At 38.7% G+C, this 17,876-nt stretch overlaps 1 protein-coding gene across 2 annotated transcripts in view; it reads left to right on the forward strand.

The window, feature by feature from the left end:
* LOC122808740 (brain-specific angiogenesis inhibitor 1-associated protein 2-like) overlaps window positions 1–17,876 on the forward strand; it is a 1,062,100-nt gene that overhangs the window by 855,251 nt on the left and 188,973 nt on the right. For both annotated transcript variants that reach the window (XM_044079751.1, XM_044079760.1), the window contains exon 13: window positions 3,347–3,515. In XM_044079751.1, the coding sequence (XP_043935686.1) occupies window positions 3,347–3,515 (169 nt within the window). The remainder of the gene's footprint in view (window positions 1–3,346; window positions 3,516–17,876) is intronic.

Below are 17,876 nucleotides of genomic sequence, written 5' to 3' on the forward strand. Positions count from 1 at the left end.
TCAAAGCAATCTTGTGTATCGCCTGAAGTGCAACCTTATTTTCCTTACCAAGATGAATTGTTTATGCAAGACAGTATCATTTTCAAAGGTCCTAAAGTTGTTGTTCCCACTTCCTTATAACAAACATGAATATATCCAAATTTTACATCGTAGCCACTCAGATTCTGATTCTACCAAAAGAAAGTTGAGAGGGCTAGTATTTTGGCTTTCTATGTCACAATACATTGATAAAGTATTTTCATCTTGTTCAGTATGCAATAATACTAAACCACAGTTGCAAAAGGAGCCACTTAAGCTAATCCAAATTTCTGAACAACCTTGGCCAACAGTAGCCAGTGACATATTCAAGTGGAGCAATCAGCATTACTTGGTTCGTGCTTCTGTGGATGAAGGCAAGGCGGTTCATACAGCCTACCTTGATTTGGCCAAGGCCTTTGATACCATTCCCCACTCAGGAATCATAGAAAAATTCACTAAGCTAGGCATCAAACCCTATATCACTAGGTGAGTTGCAAACTGGCTAACAGATAGAACCCACAGTGTGAAAGTAGCTGACTCCAAGTCAGACTGCTGACCAGTCATGAGTGGAGTCCCACAGGGATTGGTCCTGGGTCCTCTCTTGTTTGGTATCTACTTCTCAGAAGTCCAGGCCAACATGAAAGGACTCTGGCTGATAAAATTCACAGACAATTGCAAGTTGGGAGCCATTATTAACTCCCCAAGTGATGCTGACATCATACAGAAAGGCCTCACTGAGACCAATGACTGATGTCAGAACCATGGCCTTAAGCTCAATGCCAAAAAATGTGTCTTCATCCCCTTTGAGGAAAAACCCAGTTTCCATGAATTACCACATCGATGGTAGTCCACTGAACACAGAAGACATTATAAGAGATCTGGGAACACAGGTTGACAGCAATCTCTCTTTTGACCACCACATTGCTACTGTGGTCAGAAAGTCCTTTTATGTGGCACATCTCATTACTAAGGGTTTTGCATCCAGGAAAAAAAGAGGTCATTGTCTCCCTCTACTCTTCCCTCATTAGGCCAATTATTGAGTACAATGCCCCATTTGGCATGTACCTCACTAGACACCTGCAACAATTGGAGAGGCTGCAAAAGTACCTCACAAAGAGGATCCTAGGCCTTAAACACTTGTCCTATATGGACAGACTCAAAAATCTCCAACTATTCTCTGTCTCATATTGCCTACTTAGAGGTGATCTCTGCTTCACTTACAAAGCCATGTCTGACTCAGCTCTGTTAGAAATGGTACATCTAAAAAAAATTCCAATCCCTCCACACCACACACTCCAGAGACCTCAACCTCATTGTCACAATCAACAGAACATGCTGGAGGGACAGGTTCATAACCCATGCTATGGAATAGACTTCCCATACATGTCAAACAGGGCACCTCACTGGCCCTTTTCAAGAGAAATCTTGATGAGTGGATGGGAAATAGAAAATTCACCCTGGGGATCACTCCAGTCAAATGGCCTGACTGAGCGTGCAGTACAGAGTGCAAAGAAATTGTTAGAGAGGTCAAAACATGACAATACCTATGTCTTTTTGAATTTACTCAATCTCAGAAATGTACCCTGTGACAACATACTTGGTTCAACTGCTCAGAGACTTCTGTCTAGACAAATCAGAGCATCCTTGCCTATCTGTTTCAGCTTGTTGGCGCCTAAAGCTAAAAACAACAGAGCAATCAAAGCCCAACTATTCAGAAAGCATTCTTTTCAGAAGTCCAGTTATGATAAGTTGAGCAGATCTCTTTGTCCATTGAAAAAAGGAGAGACAGTGAGAATACAAATGTCAAAAGGCTTCGACTGGATTGGTCAAGTGACAGGTATATGTGCTGAGCTGAGATCCTACTTCCTAGAATAAGGAGGTATAGATTACAGGAGGAACCGTAGTCATCTCCTTCCTCTTGCAGAAATGATATTGCAGCATCGTACCTGTGATACAGACTCTAGATCTTAGAGCAATTCAGACATTGTTCCTATTGAAGAAGGTGTCTCAACCCCTACTTCCATTGCTGATGATGTCCCAGATGTCTGCAGAGATGAACATTCATTAAAGACAGTCCCCGTTGCTAGACCTAGTTCTAATTTTTATGTCACACGATTTGGTGACATTTCCACACCCAGTGAGAAATACACAGCAACCTGGACATGATTGTTTATGTGTATTAAGTTTTGTATAACTTCATGTCAAAGTATTCTTTCTGTACAATTGCAAGTTAATCAATGCTGTCATTAATGCATGAGCTGTTTCCCAAAAGAGGGAGGATGTAGAACAGTGTGTGTTGTATTTCTAAGAAGTATTTCCAAGTGTGGTACATGCATATAACTAGTGAGCACGTGCAGGCAGCAGTGCCATTTTGAAAGAGCAGCCAGAGTGTGAACATGTATGAGTGTGGTAGTCACTCTGTTTATAAGTTTATTTAAATTTAAGTTACTAAGCCTCAGTCCTGATATGTTTGTATATAATAAAGTGGTTTGAACAGAACCCACAACTGTTTGTTTTATCCTGACCAGACAAGCCACATAAATGCTCTGACTTTTTTTTTTTTACGTCTTTAATTGCATATTTCCTATGGGATTCTGTCAAAAGATGTTAAGGCATTGCCTTAAACAATAGTTTTCCTGAACGTATGCAAGACTGAAAAAGAAATTGAATACCTTCACATAGTCAATTCTTAGAAATCAGCCTTTTTCTTTTAAAAATAAAGGTGATATGCATAAATATGCCTCTTTGTGTAATCATACTTTTCAGGTTTAGATGAGGCATTCAGTCATCTGTTCATTCTTTTTTTGTTTGCTCATTCTTTTTCTGATACCTAATTTAACCTGTTCCTTGTTTTGAGGAGCTGAAGTCTATCTGGTAGGCAGCGGAGTATAAGCCATTAAACCAGTTCTGGACACTTATCTACTGGAGTCCTGCTTTAAATAAATCTATGGTTTAAAGAATATAAACAGATTATGCTGTAAATCATTGCACTATTTTGCTAGTCTTGTATAAAACATTGACACAACTTTATTTTTCGTTTATAGTCATGTAAAAACTTAAGTAAAAATATTAATGCAATGCTGTTAGCATCACTGGACGTTGAATAACACATGGTATGTACACTTTAAGAATTGTTAGTCCTTGTACATTTTTCATGGTCCTTTAATAGCTTTACTGAACCGACAGTGGCTGCTGAAACTGTAACACTTTACTGAGTTTAGCAGCCAGGGCGTCCATATTTTAACACACATTGACAGGAGGAAAGACTGCTGTAGTTAAGGTCATTGTCCTTTCTATAACCATTTATTCTCTTGTTTTTATATTCCAGGCTACAGATGATGAAGGCGAACAGTAGTAGTACAGGAAACCTAGATACAGTTGGACCGCCGCCACCTAGTTTGGAACGTGGTACAGCAAGTCCTCATCATACACCAACGCTACGCACCAGTACAGTCCGACCGCGCCCTTACAGCATGATGAATCCTGATATGTCCCAGGTAAGAAGAAGAGAGTTGCCTTTTACTTTGCTGTTTCACGGGTGTGACTTCATTCTTTGGCTGATTCCTTTCCTGTGTTTTGTAATGTAAACTGCAACTTTTTCAATACATGTTTAATCCTTATTTTGCATACTTTTTATTATGTGCCTTTCCATGTTTCTGGTCCAGGTCATGTCTAAAAATACTTGCACTAGCCCACTTGTACACTTAATAAATAAATGAATGAATGGACAAACAAAATAAACAGTAGTGAATTCCTTAAAACTGCTGTTTCATACTGCTCCTGTAGCAAAACAAGCTATGGCCTCATCCAAATAATGTTATTATTCTAAAATGATTTAAATCTTATAATCCAGAAGACCACAAATTAAAATGTAAGGGCCTCAAATCTGGAAGTGTTGTGTTCTGCTGGGACATGAATTGCCACTGGAAATAGTTATAGACAAAGCCAGTAAAGTCAAAATTTATTATAACTTAGGTAAAGTGGAAAACTTGTCCCTCCTAGCCATCAAAAGGGCTTCTCATAGTGAACATTCATTGTAGCACGGCTATCTATAATAAGAAGTGAAGCGCTATATTGTTGTGAATGCTGTCAAATTCTGAGTTTTAGAAAAAAGCATTGTCTGATAGTGCAACATTTCTTCAAACAGCTTTATTAATTAAAAAAAGTATAATTGACTTCATATAATATTTCCCCAAACTGTTGTGAATTTGGAGTTATTATACTAAGGTGGAGTGAGCTTCTGCTTGTAAACATTTGAAAATAAGAATACAGCATCCATGGGACCAGATGTGTATTACATGAACTACAAAATGAACTGGCACCTCAACTAAGTGTCATGTTTAATCATAGCCTCACCTCAGGTTTCGTGCCCACTGAGTGGCGCACAACTACAGTTATCCCACTCCACAAGGGGGAGATCCACCTTGGATCCCGGGAACTATCACCCCATTAGTCTGACAAGCCTGATCTGCAAGGCCATGGAACGTATTATCATGGAACTTATAAACAAAGATACTGGCAACCTTCAAACACTGGACCCCATCCAGTTTGGGTTTGTGAAGGGCCGATCTTGTCTCCTGAACCTGATTGACTTCTTCGAATCAGTCTCTAGAGCCATGGACGAGGCTAAGGCGGTCCACACAGCCTATCTGGACCTTGCCAAGACCTTTGACACCATTCCCCACTCTGGAATCATATATCGACTTACTAAGCTGGGCATTAATCCCTACGTCACTCAATGGGTTGCCAACTGGCTTACTGACAGAACCCACACTGTAAAAGTAGCCGACTCCAAATCCAGCACCAGACAAGTGACAAGTGGAGTACCTCAGGGTTCAGTTCTGGGACAGCTCTTGTTTGGCATCTACTTCTCTGAAGTACAGGCCGACACTAAGGGACTCTGGCTAACAAAGTTCACAGATGACTGCAAACTGGGAGCCATTATTGAATCCCCAAATGATGTGGATACTCTACAAAAGGGCCTTACAGAAACAGATGCTTGGTGCCAGAGCCATAGGCTCAAGCTCAATGCCAAGAAATGTATAGTTATCCCCTTTGGGAAAAAACATGTATTTGTGAATTACCACATAGGTGACAGTACACTAAACACCGAAAGTGTGATAAGAGACTTAGGGACACAGGTGGACAGTGGTCTCACCTTCGATGACCACACCACCACAACAGTCAGGAAATCCTTCTATGTGGCACACCTCATCACTAAGGTCTTTTCATCCAGAAAAAAGGAAGTCATTGTTACACTGTACTCATCTTTCATTAGACCCATTATAGAATACAATGCTCCGTTTGGTATGTACCTCTCAAGACATCTGCAACAACTGGAAAGGCCACAGAAATACCTCACTAAAAGAATCACAGGCCTAAAGCAGATGCCTTATGCTTACCACCTTAAAAAACTCCAGCTATACTCTGTCACATATCGCCTACTCAGAGGCGATCTCTGCTTAACATACAAGGCCATGTCAAACCCAGAGCTGTTGGACATGCTACACTTAAAGAAATCCCAATCCCTCAGAGCCACACGCTCCAGGGATCTAAACCTTGTGATCTCAATAAACAAAACATGCTGGAGTGATAGATTCCTGACCCAGAGACTCCCCAGACTCTGGAATAGACTGCCCATACATGTCAAGCAGAGCAACTCTTTGGCCCTCTTCAAAAGGAACCTTGATGATTGGATGGGAGAAAGGAAATTCACCCCAGAGATCATGTCAGTCGCCCTGCTAGACAGGGGTCCAGGGAAGTAAATAGTGTGGGAAGAAATAACCAAAGAATTGTTATGGCTAGGCTTGTATAGGCCCTAGGGCCGATAGCCTAGTACCAACCTATGAACCTAAAATGGGATTTTTGAAATTATTTAAGCTGGAAAGGAAATCCCAGTTTTGTCTTGCTGAGTTCTTCAAAGCATAGTTCAGTGCACTGGGTGTTGATAACCTGTATCAGATCTATTGTTTTCTTGTCTGCAGTTAGTATCAGTAAAGACGCTGTTTTTATCAGTATATTGTTCTGTGTAGATTATACTGATGACAGCAATAAACAAGCCTTTCTTATATGTGCTGACTTTACAGATGCATTATATCCTGGCCAGTTTGTAAACGTTTGTAAAAGGAAGTGCAGACAGGTGAACCATAATGGGCAGTGTACATGAACAGTCGAAATAGCACTGTGATGTCTTTGCACACTGCATGGGAAAAGGGGGTTCAGTGTAAACAATAAGGAAAAGTCATCCTTAACATAGGATGGTGCCATGCTGGGACAGTTTTAGCTCCTGTACATCTCTCTCTGGAAGCCGAAGTGGAGCACCAGGATGTTGCACATGTTGAACGTTGGGCAGCTGGGTGCACAAAAAACAGTCATGAAGAAACTGTCTACAACCATTGTGCACTGGAAGTGAAACGAGTGTTTTACCTTTGTCCTTTATTATGACCTGTGTAGATAATTTGCTGTCACAAACTTTCCATAGATAGAAGCAAGGCAGTTTTATAGTTTCATACCAGGCAGTCATTCACTGAGATCATTAGGAGCCTAGCCATTACAGTTTGTGTACTACGCTTGTCTATAATGGACTGAGGAGTATGGCCAGGTTGAAGTTACAGTTAAGCACTGCTTTCTAAATTAGACTTAGAGAGCTGAAGATCTAAAGCCATGGTAAACATAAAATCCTGGAGCAGAATAAGTGTTATCACTATATTGGAGCCATGTTTGTGCGACTATGCGGGTTATGTTTTCAAGGCATAGGAAGGCTTCTAGGGCAGGTATCCTTTGGTTTAGACTTTTAGTGTTGAGCAGTGCCATACATGTAGAGGTCCACTGGGTTGGTAGATGCATGAGATTGACTTTGCATAATAAAGAAAAAAAAACAAAACTGGAAAGCAGAAACAAGCTGGATAAAAACAGCACGGACTGTTTTATTCAAGGTAAGCGCTTTCAGCTAAGCAAATTATTTTATCAAGGGTAATTACAACTGTGATACACAGGGAGTAATATATGTAGCTTTATGTGAGAAATGTCCTTCCTTCTATATAGGCAAAACAGAGAGAAAAATAAAGAAAAGAATTTATGAACACCTGTATGCCATAGGTAGGAAGGACCTCACAAATGCACTTACTAGTTTAGATTTCCCTGATCATTGTTTTGTATTTTGTGTGTTGTACCAGGTTAGAAATGATATAAGAGGAGGACCCTGGCAGTTGTATCTGGAAGAGCAAGAGTTATTTTGGCAAATTAGAACATGTGCTCATCTCCCCCCAGGGTTAAATGAATTTGCATCCATAAAGTGTGTGCTTAAACTTAAAGCTCTTCTTAGGTAAATGCTATTTGGCAATTTGTATAGCATTTTATAGCAACTTTAATGTGAGACAGCTTCTCTTTGAATAATATATTTAATTATTTTACTATCCTTAAGCATTCAGTTTTTTATGCTACTGTGTGGTTTGTTAATGTAGCTTGTAACTTTGTTGTATTATATACATTTTATATTTGTTTTTTTGTATGAATAGGTGCTTCTTGAGTAAACATTTGTTTTACACTGACTAAAAAGATTAAGGACGGCAGTTTCTATAATATGATGATTATAGGTGTAACCATTTTAAATTGATTCATGACAGTGATTGATTTATTAATGATTAATGAATGTGAACTACTTTTTTATATAAAAATAGAGCTGTGTGGTGTGACTTTTGTCTGATGAAGGTTGGGCATTTGCTTAGCTGAAAGCGCTTACCTTGAATAAAGCAGTCCGTGCCGTTTTTATCCAGCTTGGTTCTGCTTTCCAGTTTTGTTTTTGGTTTAAACAGTTTGAGTGTATATTAGTTTGTTTTTCGTAATGGCTAGTGGAAACACAGAAGCTGGATTGGAGAGAGGGCATAATGGGACTAATTCACAGCTGTTATTCTCGCAGGACAAGGAGCGAGAAGTTATTCTTACTAATAATTTAAATGAAGAGAATGCTTTAGGAAATTTGACCACTCTAGTCAACTTGCTTTTAAACAGAGTGGAAGCGTTATCGCAAAAGGTGGAATTGTGCTCTCAAGGGAACCATGCTGATTCAGTTGCAGTTTCCAGAGGTAATCCTGAAACGACCGGTTTCCCTGCAGTGCGTCTGGTGAATCAGCTTACTTCCCAACAAGTTAATAATGCTAACGCATCTTCTGGGCAGCCAAATTGTAGTGGTAACATCAGGAGACGTAGTGGAGAGGTTTCGTACGGTCCAGTTAATGAGTTATCGGAAAACGTTAATGGAGTTAATAATGTTGCTGCTCTACCTACAATGGCTAACTTTTTGGGTAAAAAATACTTTTTTCAAGTATCTAATGATTCAGAGGGGACAGCCACGAACAGTGAGTGGTCGGTGAGTAACTTTGTTGACAGATTGAATACTTTTGACCATAAACTGTTTCGTTGTAAAAAATTGCAACTAGAAGTTGCTTATTTGCAGGAATGTATTACGAAGAAAGTTGTGCCTAAGGGCTTACGCCAGTGGCGTTATCCTGCAGGATTGCTATGCAATTCTGTTTTTCATCAAGAACTTTTAACCCTCTTTGATAAACAGGGTTTTGAATTTTTGCTGTCTTTAATTAATTTTTATGGAACTGAGATTATTGGTCTCAAAGAGGAACTTGAAGTTTTGGAGTCTAGCTTGGTGCAAGACAATGATTTTTTGAGATATAAATATGACTATCTGAGAATTTTTTCAAGTATTGAAGCTTCTATTTCTAAACTGGTTCTTAATAAAAAACGTAAAATGGACAGAGACTTGTCAGATTATGCAAACAATAAAGCTTACCCCCCTCCCCCTTTGGTAGTACAGAATTCACCTATGGGAGGTGAAAAATCTAAAAATTCTACTACTTCAGATACTAATAATGTTAATCAAGAACAAATGCCTGTGCGCAGAAGTGAACGTATTAGGGACCAAAATAATTCAAATAATGCACATGGTCAAAACCAAAATCAGGAATTTGCTCATATTGATAATGAGCAGGGTTTTCCCAGGGACAGGAACATTCAGGACAACAATACCAGATTGAACAAGAGGGGTCAACCACAGAGAAAGAGAAAAGGAAACCAACAGAGGAGATGACATATCCTTTAGAGATAGGACCTGAGATCCTTACAACCCAATGTAGTGACTTTAAGATATATAATTACATGGTTCTAACTGTTGAGCAACCCCTGATTGACCTTTTTTTCAAAAGGTTTGACGTTCATTCCAGATAAAAGGAGTGATCTTGTAAAAACACTTATAGATCTTAAACTGTATGTCCGTAAGCTGAATTTGGCTGTGTCTTTGGGAAAAACACCTGCATTTCTTAGTTCTTTTAGAGTATCAAGTGGATTCAACCCACCTCTGCATTCTGGGCTGAATATTTTTGGAAAACTATGTGATAATGTTTAGGGCTGGACTTAATAATAACACACAGGATTTGAGAATAAGAAGTAACATATCCAAACATGAATTAGATTTCATCTCACTTCTTAATGAATGTAATGTTAGAGTCATGAAACCAGATAAGGGTGGGGGTCTGGTTTTCATGGACGAATATGTGTATGAAAACAAAATGTTTATCCATTTACAATCTGATACATATTTGAGATCCAGTCTTAATGAAGTGCATGTAGCCTATAAGAAAATCAGGGGAGTGTTGGATGATCTCTTTCTAGAGGGTAGTATTGATTGTAACACCTTTCACTATTTGTCCATGCCAGCACCAAAGGTTCCTACCAATTTTGGCACACCCAAAATTCACAAAAATCTAATTGATCCCCTTTAAGGCCCATAGTGGACGGACGGGTTCTATTACTTATGCTTGTGCCAAGTATATTGATGGTATCCTTAAACCATACATCCAGGGTGAACCTCAGATTTCTAAAGATTCCTGGGATTTTTTGGAGAATTTTAATAAAATTGAATACCATTCGGATGTGATCTTTTTGGTGGTAGATGTTAAAGATCTTTATACAGTTATACCTCACCAATTAGGTATTGACTGGACAAGAAATTTCATGTTAGCTAAAAAAGCCACCAATACACAGATGTACCTAGTGGAAACTCTACTAGATGTAGTGTTAACAAACAAACAACTTTCTGGTTTTTAAAGACCAGTTTTTTCTCCAAAATATAGGAATTGCCATGGGGTCACCCTGTGGGTGTAGTTTTGCTAATAGCGTTATGGCGTTTTGGGAATGTAACTGGCTGTTCAATAGTGAACTGTACCAACAACATGTCACTTGGTATACTAGATACCAAGATGACATGTGTTTTATCTGGAAGGGCCCGCAAAATCTTATCCCTGAGTTTATTGACAATATTTCTGCAATGACTGACTTTCTAGAATTTATGTATTCTATAGGAGTTGATGAAATGAACTTTTTGGATGTTAAAATTTGTAAGGACAAAACTAATAACAAATTTAAGTCTTTAATTTACAGAAAGCCAACCCATTCAAATAGTTACCTCCATTTTTCTAGTTGTCACCCCTTCCATCAAAAAAGGAGTGTAGTGAAGGGGCAATTTGTCAGGGCTGCCAAAATGATCTCAAATGATACTGATTTCATTGAGGAATGTGACAATATCAGTAAAATGTTTCTGAGTAGAGGGTATCCTGACAGTCTTATTGTGGGGACGTTGCAGGAAGTTCAGGGCAAAAGGACCACTGGGCATTTTATGCCTCTGTTGGGTGGAGGTTTGATGGGTAGAACTGATAATGACATCATGAATATGGATTCCCCTGTTTACTCTAGAATTAACTTTTTGTTCACATACAGTGTGGACTTTAAATTTATAAGGGAAGTAGTGGCTAAGAATTGAAGCATCATACTAGAAGATAGAGCTCTAGTTAAGGTTTTGGGTACATATCCAAAATACACATATCGAAGGGGTATTAACCTTAAAAATCTTGTTGAAATGGTCGTAGATAAACCAAAAGATAAAATAAAGGGTATGCGAAAATGTGGTATGTGCCCACAATGTAAATTTATTCACAATGATAAGAAAGTGTACATTAACAGGAAAAATTATTTTATCAAGGGTAATTACAACTGTGATACACAGGGAGTAATATATGTAGCTTTATGTGAGAAATGTCCTTCCTTCTATATAGGCAAAACAGAGAGAAAAATAAAGAAAAGAATTTATGAACACCTGTATGCCATAGGTAGGAAGGACCTCACAAATGCACTTGCTAGGCACATTTTAGATTTCCCTGATCATTGTTTTGTATTTTGTGTGTTGTACCAGGTTAGAAATGATATAAGAGGAGGACCCTGGCAGTTGTATCTGGAAGAGCAAGAGTTATTTTGGCAAATTAAAACATGTGCTCATCTCCCCCAGGGGTTAAATGAATTTGCATCCATAAAGTGTGTGCTTAAACTAGAAGCTCTTCTTAGGTAAATGCTATTTGGCAATTTGTATAGCATTTTATAGCAACTTTAATGTGAGACAGCTTCTCTTTGAATAATATATTTAATTATTTTACTATCCTTAAGCATTCAGTTTTTTATGCTACTGTGTGGTTTGTTAATGTAGCTTGTAACTTTGTTGTATTATATACATTTTATATTTGTTTTTTTGTATGAATAGGTGCTTCTTGAGTAAACATTTGTTTTACACTGACTAAAAAGATTAAGAAAGGAAGTTTCTATAATATGATGATTATAGGTGTAACCATTTTAAATTGATTCATGACAGTGATTGGTTTATTAACGATTAATGAATGTGAACTACTTTTTTATATAAAAATAGAGCTGTGTGGTGTGACTTTTGTCTGATGAAGGCTGGGCATTTGCTTAGCTGAAAGCGCTTACCTTGAATAAAACAGTCCGTGCCGTTTTTATCCAGCTTGGTTCTGCTTTCCAGTTTTGTTTTTGGTTTAAACAGTTTGAGTGTATATTAGTTTGTTTTGCATAATAAAGACACTATGGGGAAGAAGCCATCTCCACAAATATGCAGCAAATGTCATGTGGAGATGTGTATGTGTAATTATATATATATATATATATATATATATATATATATAGGCCATTCCCAGTGAAGCAGGTGAGACTGTCAAACATCTCCCCCAGCCTGATATGTAATGCATCCACTTGGAATGACACCAGTAAAAACAAGGAAGTTGAAATCAGTTGTGGTGAGGAGGAGTCATAGATGGCTGGAAGCTCTGGTGGTAATATTCATGGATGTATTAGACTAAAGTCATTACGCACCAGATTTTGGGGGTGGGGTAATGGGTAGGGCATGTAATTAAGAAATCCTTATGGCTGCAACTATGGTACTGCACTGAGATGCTTTGTTCTCCCATGATGCAAAAGGAGAGTTTTGGATTAGGTGAAGAGGGTAAAAGAGTGGCTCCCAACATCTGAGATTGAGGCAAGGCATTTGTGGCAGCTGTCAGTCTGCTCCATAGTGACAAAAATGTCTTCTGTTTTTAATTGTGACATCACTTATAATGATGACAATATATTGTTCAAGACCTGCACCATGTCCTTTGTTTGTATAACAACATCTTTTATACCGCTGAGGGTACGGAGCCATCTTATCTCTTATGACTTACTATGTACTACCTGCATAGTATATATTTGTGTATGCGTGATATATTGAAATATGCAGATAACCCTGTACTGGTTTTGAATTTTTAAGAGTATTTATAAACATAAACTTCTGATTTTTTTTTAGTTGCAATTCATTGCCTTCTTTTTGTAGGCAAGGTGTTGATCTTCTGCAGTGGTATCTCTGAAAGGCCTTTGTATTATCTCAGTCATGAATTGTATGTCTATTAAGTGGTTATCTCCCTCTTCCACTAGCATTGCCCACCCCTGCAGTAATTGACAAAGTGAGTTCCACAGACATGTGAGGGTCTAGGAAGCCAGCATAGCTTCTCACTAAGGATGTCTGACTTCAGTAGTGGAGATCCAACCACCTGTTTATTGGGAGTTCCTTAGTATACCACTGTCTGTTATTAGGCATGGACGAGGAGCATCCTCCTACCTTTCAAATACCTTCAAGACCTACCCACATGCCTAGTCCCACTGGAATTGAGGCCCTGATCGCCACTGAGGTTACCAGAGTTGTATCCCCCTCCTCAGCACATCATCCCATCCCATCCCTCCCTGTATGGAGAGATGAACATCCTAAACCTCATCATCCCTCACACCAGCTCCAGAGTTTGCCCCGCCATTAACTGAACTTAGAGAATTGGAAAACTGTACATCAGCACCCTGAATGGAGAATGAGTGTTCTCCAGCAAGGTGTTATTGTACAAGTAATGCCCAGTGTAAAATGAGTCCACTGCTTCATGGCAGCATATCAAGCTACCATGGAGCTTGGACTGAAAAAAACCTAATGTCTGCCATTATTTTACACTCGCTAAGCAGCATTTGTGCCAACACAACTAGCTGAAATTTTGTAAACAATTGTATGTCATTAGTGTAGCAAACTGATCTGTAGAGATGCTTGCACTGAAAATGTATTTGTGAGCTTTGCTTGTATTAATTGTGTATAATGTAACAACAGTGCACCCTGCTGAAATGAAGAAAATTGTACATGTATTACCGTATCTGAATTAAATTTATATGTTTTAACAGAGGACACTGTTACAACAGTGGTTAACAGCTGGCTTATTTAAAAAAATAAGGGAAATATAAATGAGTTGTTAAATCATTAAACATCACCCCATAGTGCTGAGTAGGACTAGAGACACTAGGTGTGGGAGCAGCTATTATCTGTTAGAGTTTGTAAAGGAGGGAAGTGCTGTGAATATTTCTGGCTCCTAGGCTTTGCCATAAAAAGCTCTAAATGTGTATTGTAGCAGTCTGCTAAATTCCTGTCTCAAACTTCAAAAGGAGATAGTGTGGGAACCTAGAGTCAGGTGACTAGAAGAGGTCATTCTGAAAGTCATCTTGGATATTACATTTTACAGGATGTAATCTCAGAGGTTAGCATATTCTGTTTGGGAGCCTGACGAGAAAGACTACTCACGTATTTCGTCTCGCCTTGCCCAAGTAAGTTATTAGGGAACAGTATAATTCTCTTAGATTCTGTCAGGAATATAGTGAACTTAGTGTACAGACTGTTTTTCTTTATTTGTATGAGTCTGTTCATCAGTGTTGTTTTCAGTATTTTTATGATGTGAACTCTGTGGTTTACTGTGGATATATATATATATATATATATATATATATATATATATATATATATATATATATATATATATATATATTTAGTATTCTCCTGTTCTTTTATTATTTATTATTAAATATATCTAAACTTTTCATTGAGAATGGTCTTTTTTAGAAAGTATTAACCTTTGAGAGTACTTATATTTGGTGACACTGTTTTGGCCACGTCAGAAGGCCTAGCCGTCTTGGTGAACTACTACCATTTGTATTAGTATTAATGTTGCACAGTATAATTGGATGCTCTTTGTTAAGGATCTGAGAGCAGCTGACTGTGAAGTGTCTTTTGGCAGTGGTAACTACCTTATACTCTGAGCAGAACGGGGGCACAGCAGGTAAACCTGTACCAGCTTTTCTCAGGTGTGTGTGTGTGTGTGTGTGTGTGTGTGTGTGTGTGTGTGTGTGTGTGTGTGTGTGAAAATTAAATCTCTCAGTGTGTGTGAATCAGCTACTTGGGACAGGGACATGAAGCACTGGGTTTACAGAGAGGATGCTGGAGGACTTGTCCTGGGCACTCAGCTGTGGACCTATCCCTACAGCTGTACCAGTGGGGAGTCTTATTGTGGATCTTTAGAGACACAGATATAGAGACATCCAGACCCTGGAATGAGTGTGTTCCTTGTTTGCTCTTAAGGGAAATTGTACTTGATGCATAGAGGTCTGCATCTGAAAATACTGAGTGTATCCTAGGCACATCCCACTCCATTGTCAGTAGTGAGGATTCAGGCTCCTTGATTACTGGCCCAGCATGGGGACAACACATATTGGTGCCCATCACATATTGGCAGCAGTGGTGGGCATCACAGTATGTTTCTGTTTGTGGGTTTGTTTCAGTCTGTGTGTGTGAATGTGTGCTTGCAGACATGAATGTGAGGTGTGTGTGAGTGAGAGAGAGTGAAGAGTGAGAACAATCTAGCAGCAGCAGCATTGAGGAGGTTACGTACATCTCACCTCTTAGATCAAGGTAAATGGATAACACCAAAAATAAAGGGGGGACAAAGTTTCAAAACAGGAACATATTCCTCTTTAAAAAAAAATCACAAAGTTTCTTCAATAACAATACTTGTGTTAGCATGCATGTTTCTGAAGTGCAAGTGTGTGTGTGTGTGTGTGTGTGTGTGTGTGTGTGTATGTGTGAGAGAGACAGAGGTAGAGACAATGAGATGATAGACCAGTGGCAGCAGCAGATAAGAGGTTTGCATACCTCTTGACCTTTTAGCTCAAAAAATCTGCATAAAGCCTGAAATAAAGGGGGAACAAAGGCTCAAAATAGAAACCGATTTTAAATGTCGTACAGTTCGATCTGCTGTAGCGACCCCTGACGGGAGCAGCCAAAAGAAGAAGACTTATAAAAATTACAAAGTAAGTTAAATAGCAGGATTTGCGTTGATGTGAATTTTATGAAGGAAATAAAGTCTTAAAAAATGTATGTCATTATTTAGTAACTTCAATCACCAATGAATGGCAAGAAGCCACACATTTTAGCAATAGGGGAAGAAAAAGTAAAGCAAATTTCCAGATATTTTTTAAAAATGATATATTTTGGATGCAAAATGCTTCCAATAACATAATTTACATATACTATAACAACTTTGAAGCATAAGGTGGAGGAACTATTTTACATCAAAAATATGTATTAAAAATAGTATGGTAATAAAAAGTAAGTAATTAAAACACAATAATTTTACAGAGAGCCCATTCTCTAAGAGCAATAATGCCCTCCAGGGTTTCTGTTAATGTGTAATTATTGCCCTTTCAGGGGGTGTAAAGGCCCTTTGCCTTTGGCAGGCATTAATTACACATTAACACACACTCTGTCAGGCATTATTACTTGCTTATGTCACTTGGTATAGCAGATAGTGCAGATAATTGATTCCATTAGGTGCTTCCGGTGGTCCAGGGTTTGATTCCATCAGCCTCTCTGTTAACCTACAAATAGTTTATCCAGACAGTGGTGTGACGAAACTGCAAAATTTGACTAGGCACTTTAGTGTACAAAATGCTTAGTAATTTCCTATGGACCAGTATGAATCTGGTCACGGTTAGCAATTTATCCCTGTGCATTAGTGGAGTTGGTGCTTTGTAATAATCTGCTGTTCTGTCTTAGATCTTGGGTCATCCTGTTAGCAGGTATTTTAAATTAGTGCCCTTTGTATGATGAATATGAGGCTGTGTAACTGCTACTGTGTGAAAAAATACGCTCACTCTTGCTTGTTTAATAATCTACACTATGATTCAGACTGAAACTTCGCTATTTATAGACAAGTTCGTAGTGGACCACTTCCTTCCTCTTTGTCACTGTCTGTTCAGACTGATCCTTCACTGATGGCTTTACTTGCTGTAATGTGGTTGGCTGCTGCTACTGTCCACTCAGTTTCTTGGGATCTCTTTGGATGACTGTGTTATAGGTCAAGGCATGGTGTTGAATGTACGGGGCATCATTTATGCCTTTAATGATTAATGACTAACTTCTCCTGGCATTCTAATATCTTTTTATCAGGCTTTACTGACCTCCTGGTACATGATTTCATCCTTCTGCATAAAATGTTCTACTTTCTTAGGAGGTGTGGCTGTAATCCAGGAAAGAAACTGTCATGACAATTAAAAAGACAAAATCAAAGTTGGAGACAGCAAGTGTAATGTATAAAAAGAAAAACACTACTTTGGGTGAAACCAGCTGGATTCGCAGGAAATGTGATCAGATGGAACAGTTCAAGTATAATTAAAGCATTAGAGTACATTGCAGAAGGAGACCTGGACTATTTTTTTTCTAGTCTTCTGTAGAATTAAATCCACCGGAAGTGATACATGCAACAAGGTAGAGTACAGCAAATAAGAAAGAGATCGGGACAAGGAATATCCCAAAAGCACATCATATGTAGATTGCATGCTTACAGAGTGAAGGAGATGCTACTGTTGGCAGCAAGAGAGAAGGCGTGTAGTGACAGTGGTTATACCCTTTAAAGTGTTACAAGACTACTCTGTACTAAGGTCACTGTCTATATTTAAGACCCTCTTAGATGGCTTGGTGGTACAACCACATATTTTTACAGTAAAATGAGTCTGCATTTCTAGATGGCCTTGGCCTTAAACAAAAGACAGTTTGGATAACCTATAAAGCTCTATATTAAGAAGAAGAAAAGCATATTGCAATGCAATAAAAAAAGCTATGGAGAAAGAACAAAGTGCAACAAAGTGCAATTTACATATGTACTGTGTGTTTTCTGATAAGGTTGGATGTATGTAAGAAAACCCCACCTGCAGAAGGAGGAGGGGTTAAAGTGCAGGGGGGAGCAGTGGAGCATAGAGAATGAAGAAGAGAATTTTTGAAATTAATGTGGATTTGACTAGGTGACTGGCTGTCTTGCAGTGGAGTTCCAGGAGAGTAGTCAGCTGACAACAAAACAAAATAGACAGTAAGAGTATGGTGGACTGCAGCAGAATGCATGGAGATCAGTGGGAACAGTAATCAGAAATTGAGGGAAGGAGTATGGCAGTGAGAGTGGATCCAATTGTAACTAGGCACAGTTAAAGAAAGAAATAAATATAATGACAATGCAAGATCAGAATGGTAAGATCTAGGAGCACAAGCTGCACATGCAAGCAGTTCCTGAACAGAGCAGCAAGAAGCCGCTACAAAAGCTAGAGTGGCAAGGAAGCCACATCAA

This window comes from Protopterus annectens, chromosome 1.part1 (assembly GCF_019279795.1).
Source record: "Protopterus annectens isolate FY-2018-M chromosome 1.part1, PAN1.0, whole genome shotgun sequence".
Taxonomy (NCBI): domain Eukaryota; kingdom Metazoa; phylum Chordata; order Ceratodontiformes; family Protopteridae; genus Protopterus; species Protopterus annectens.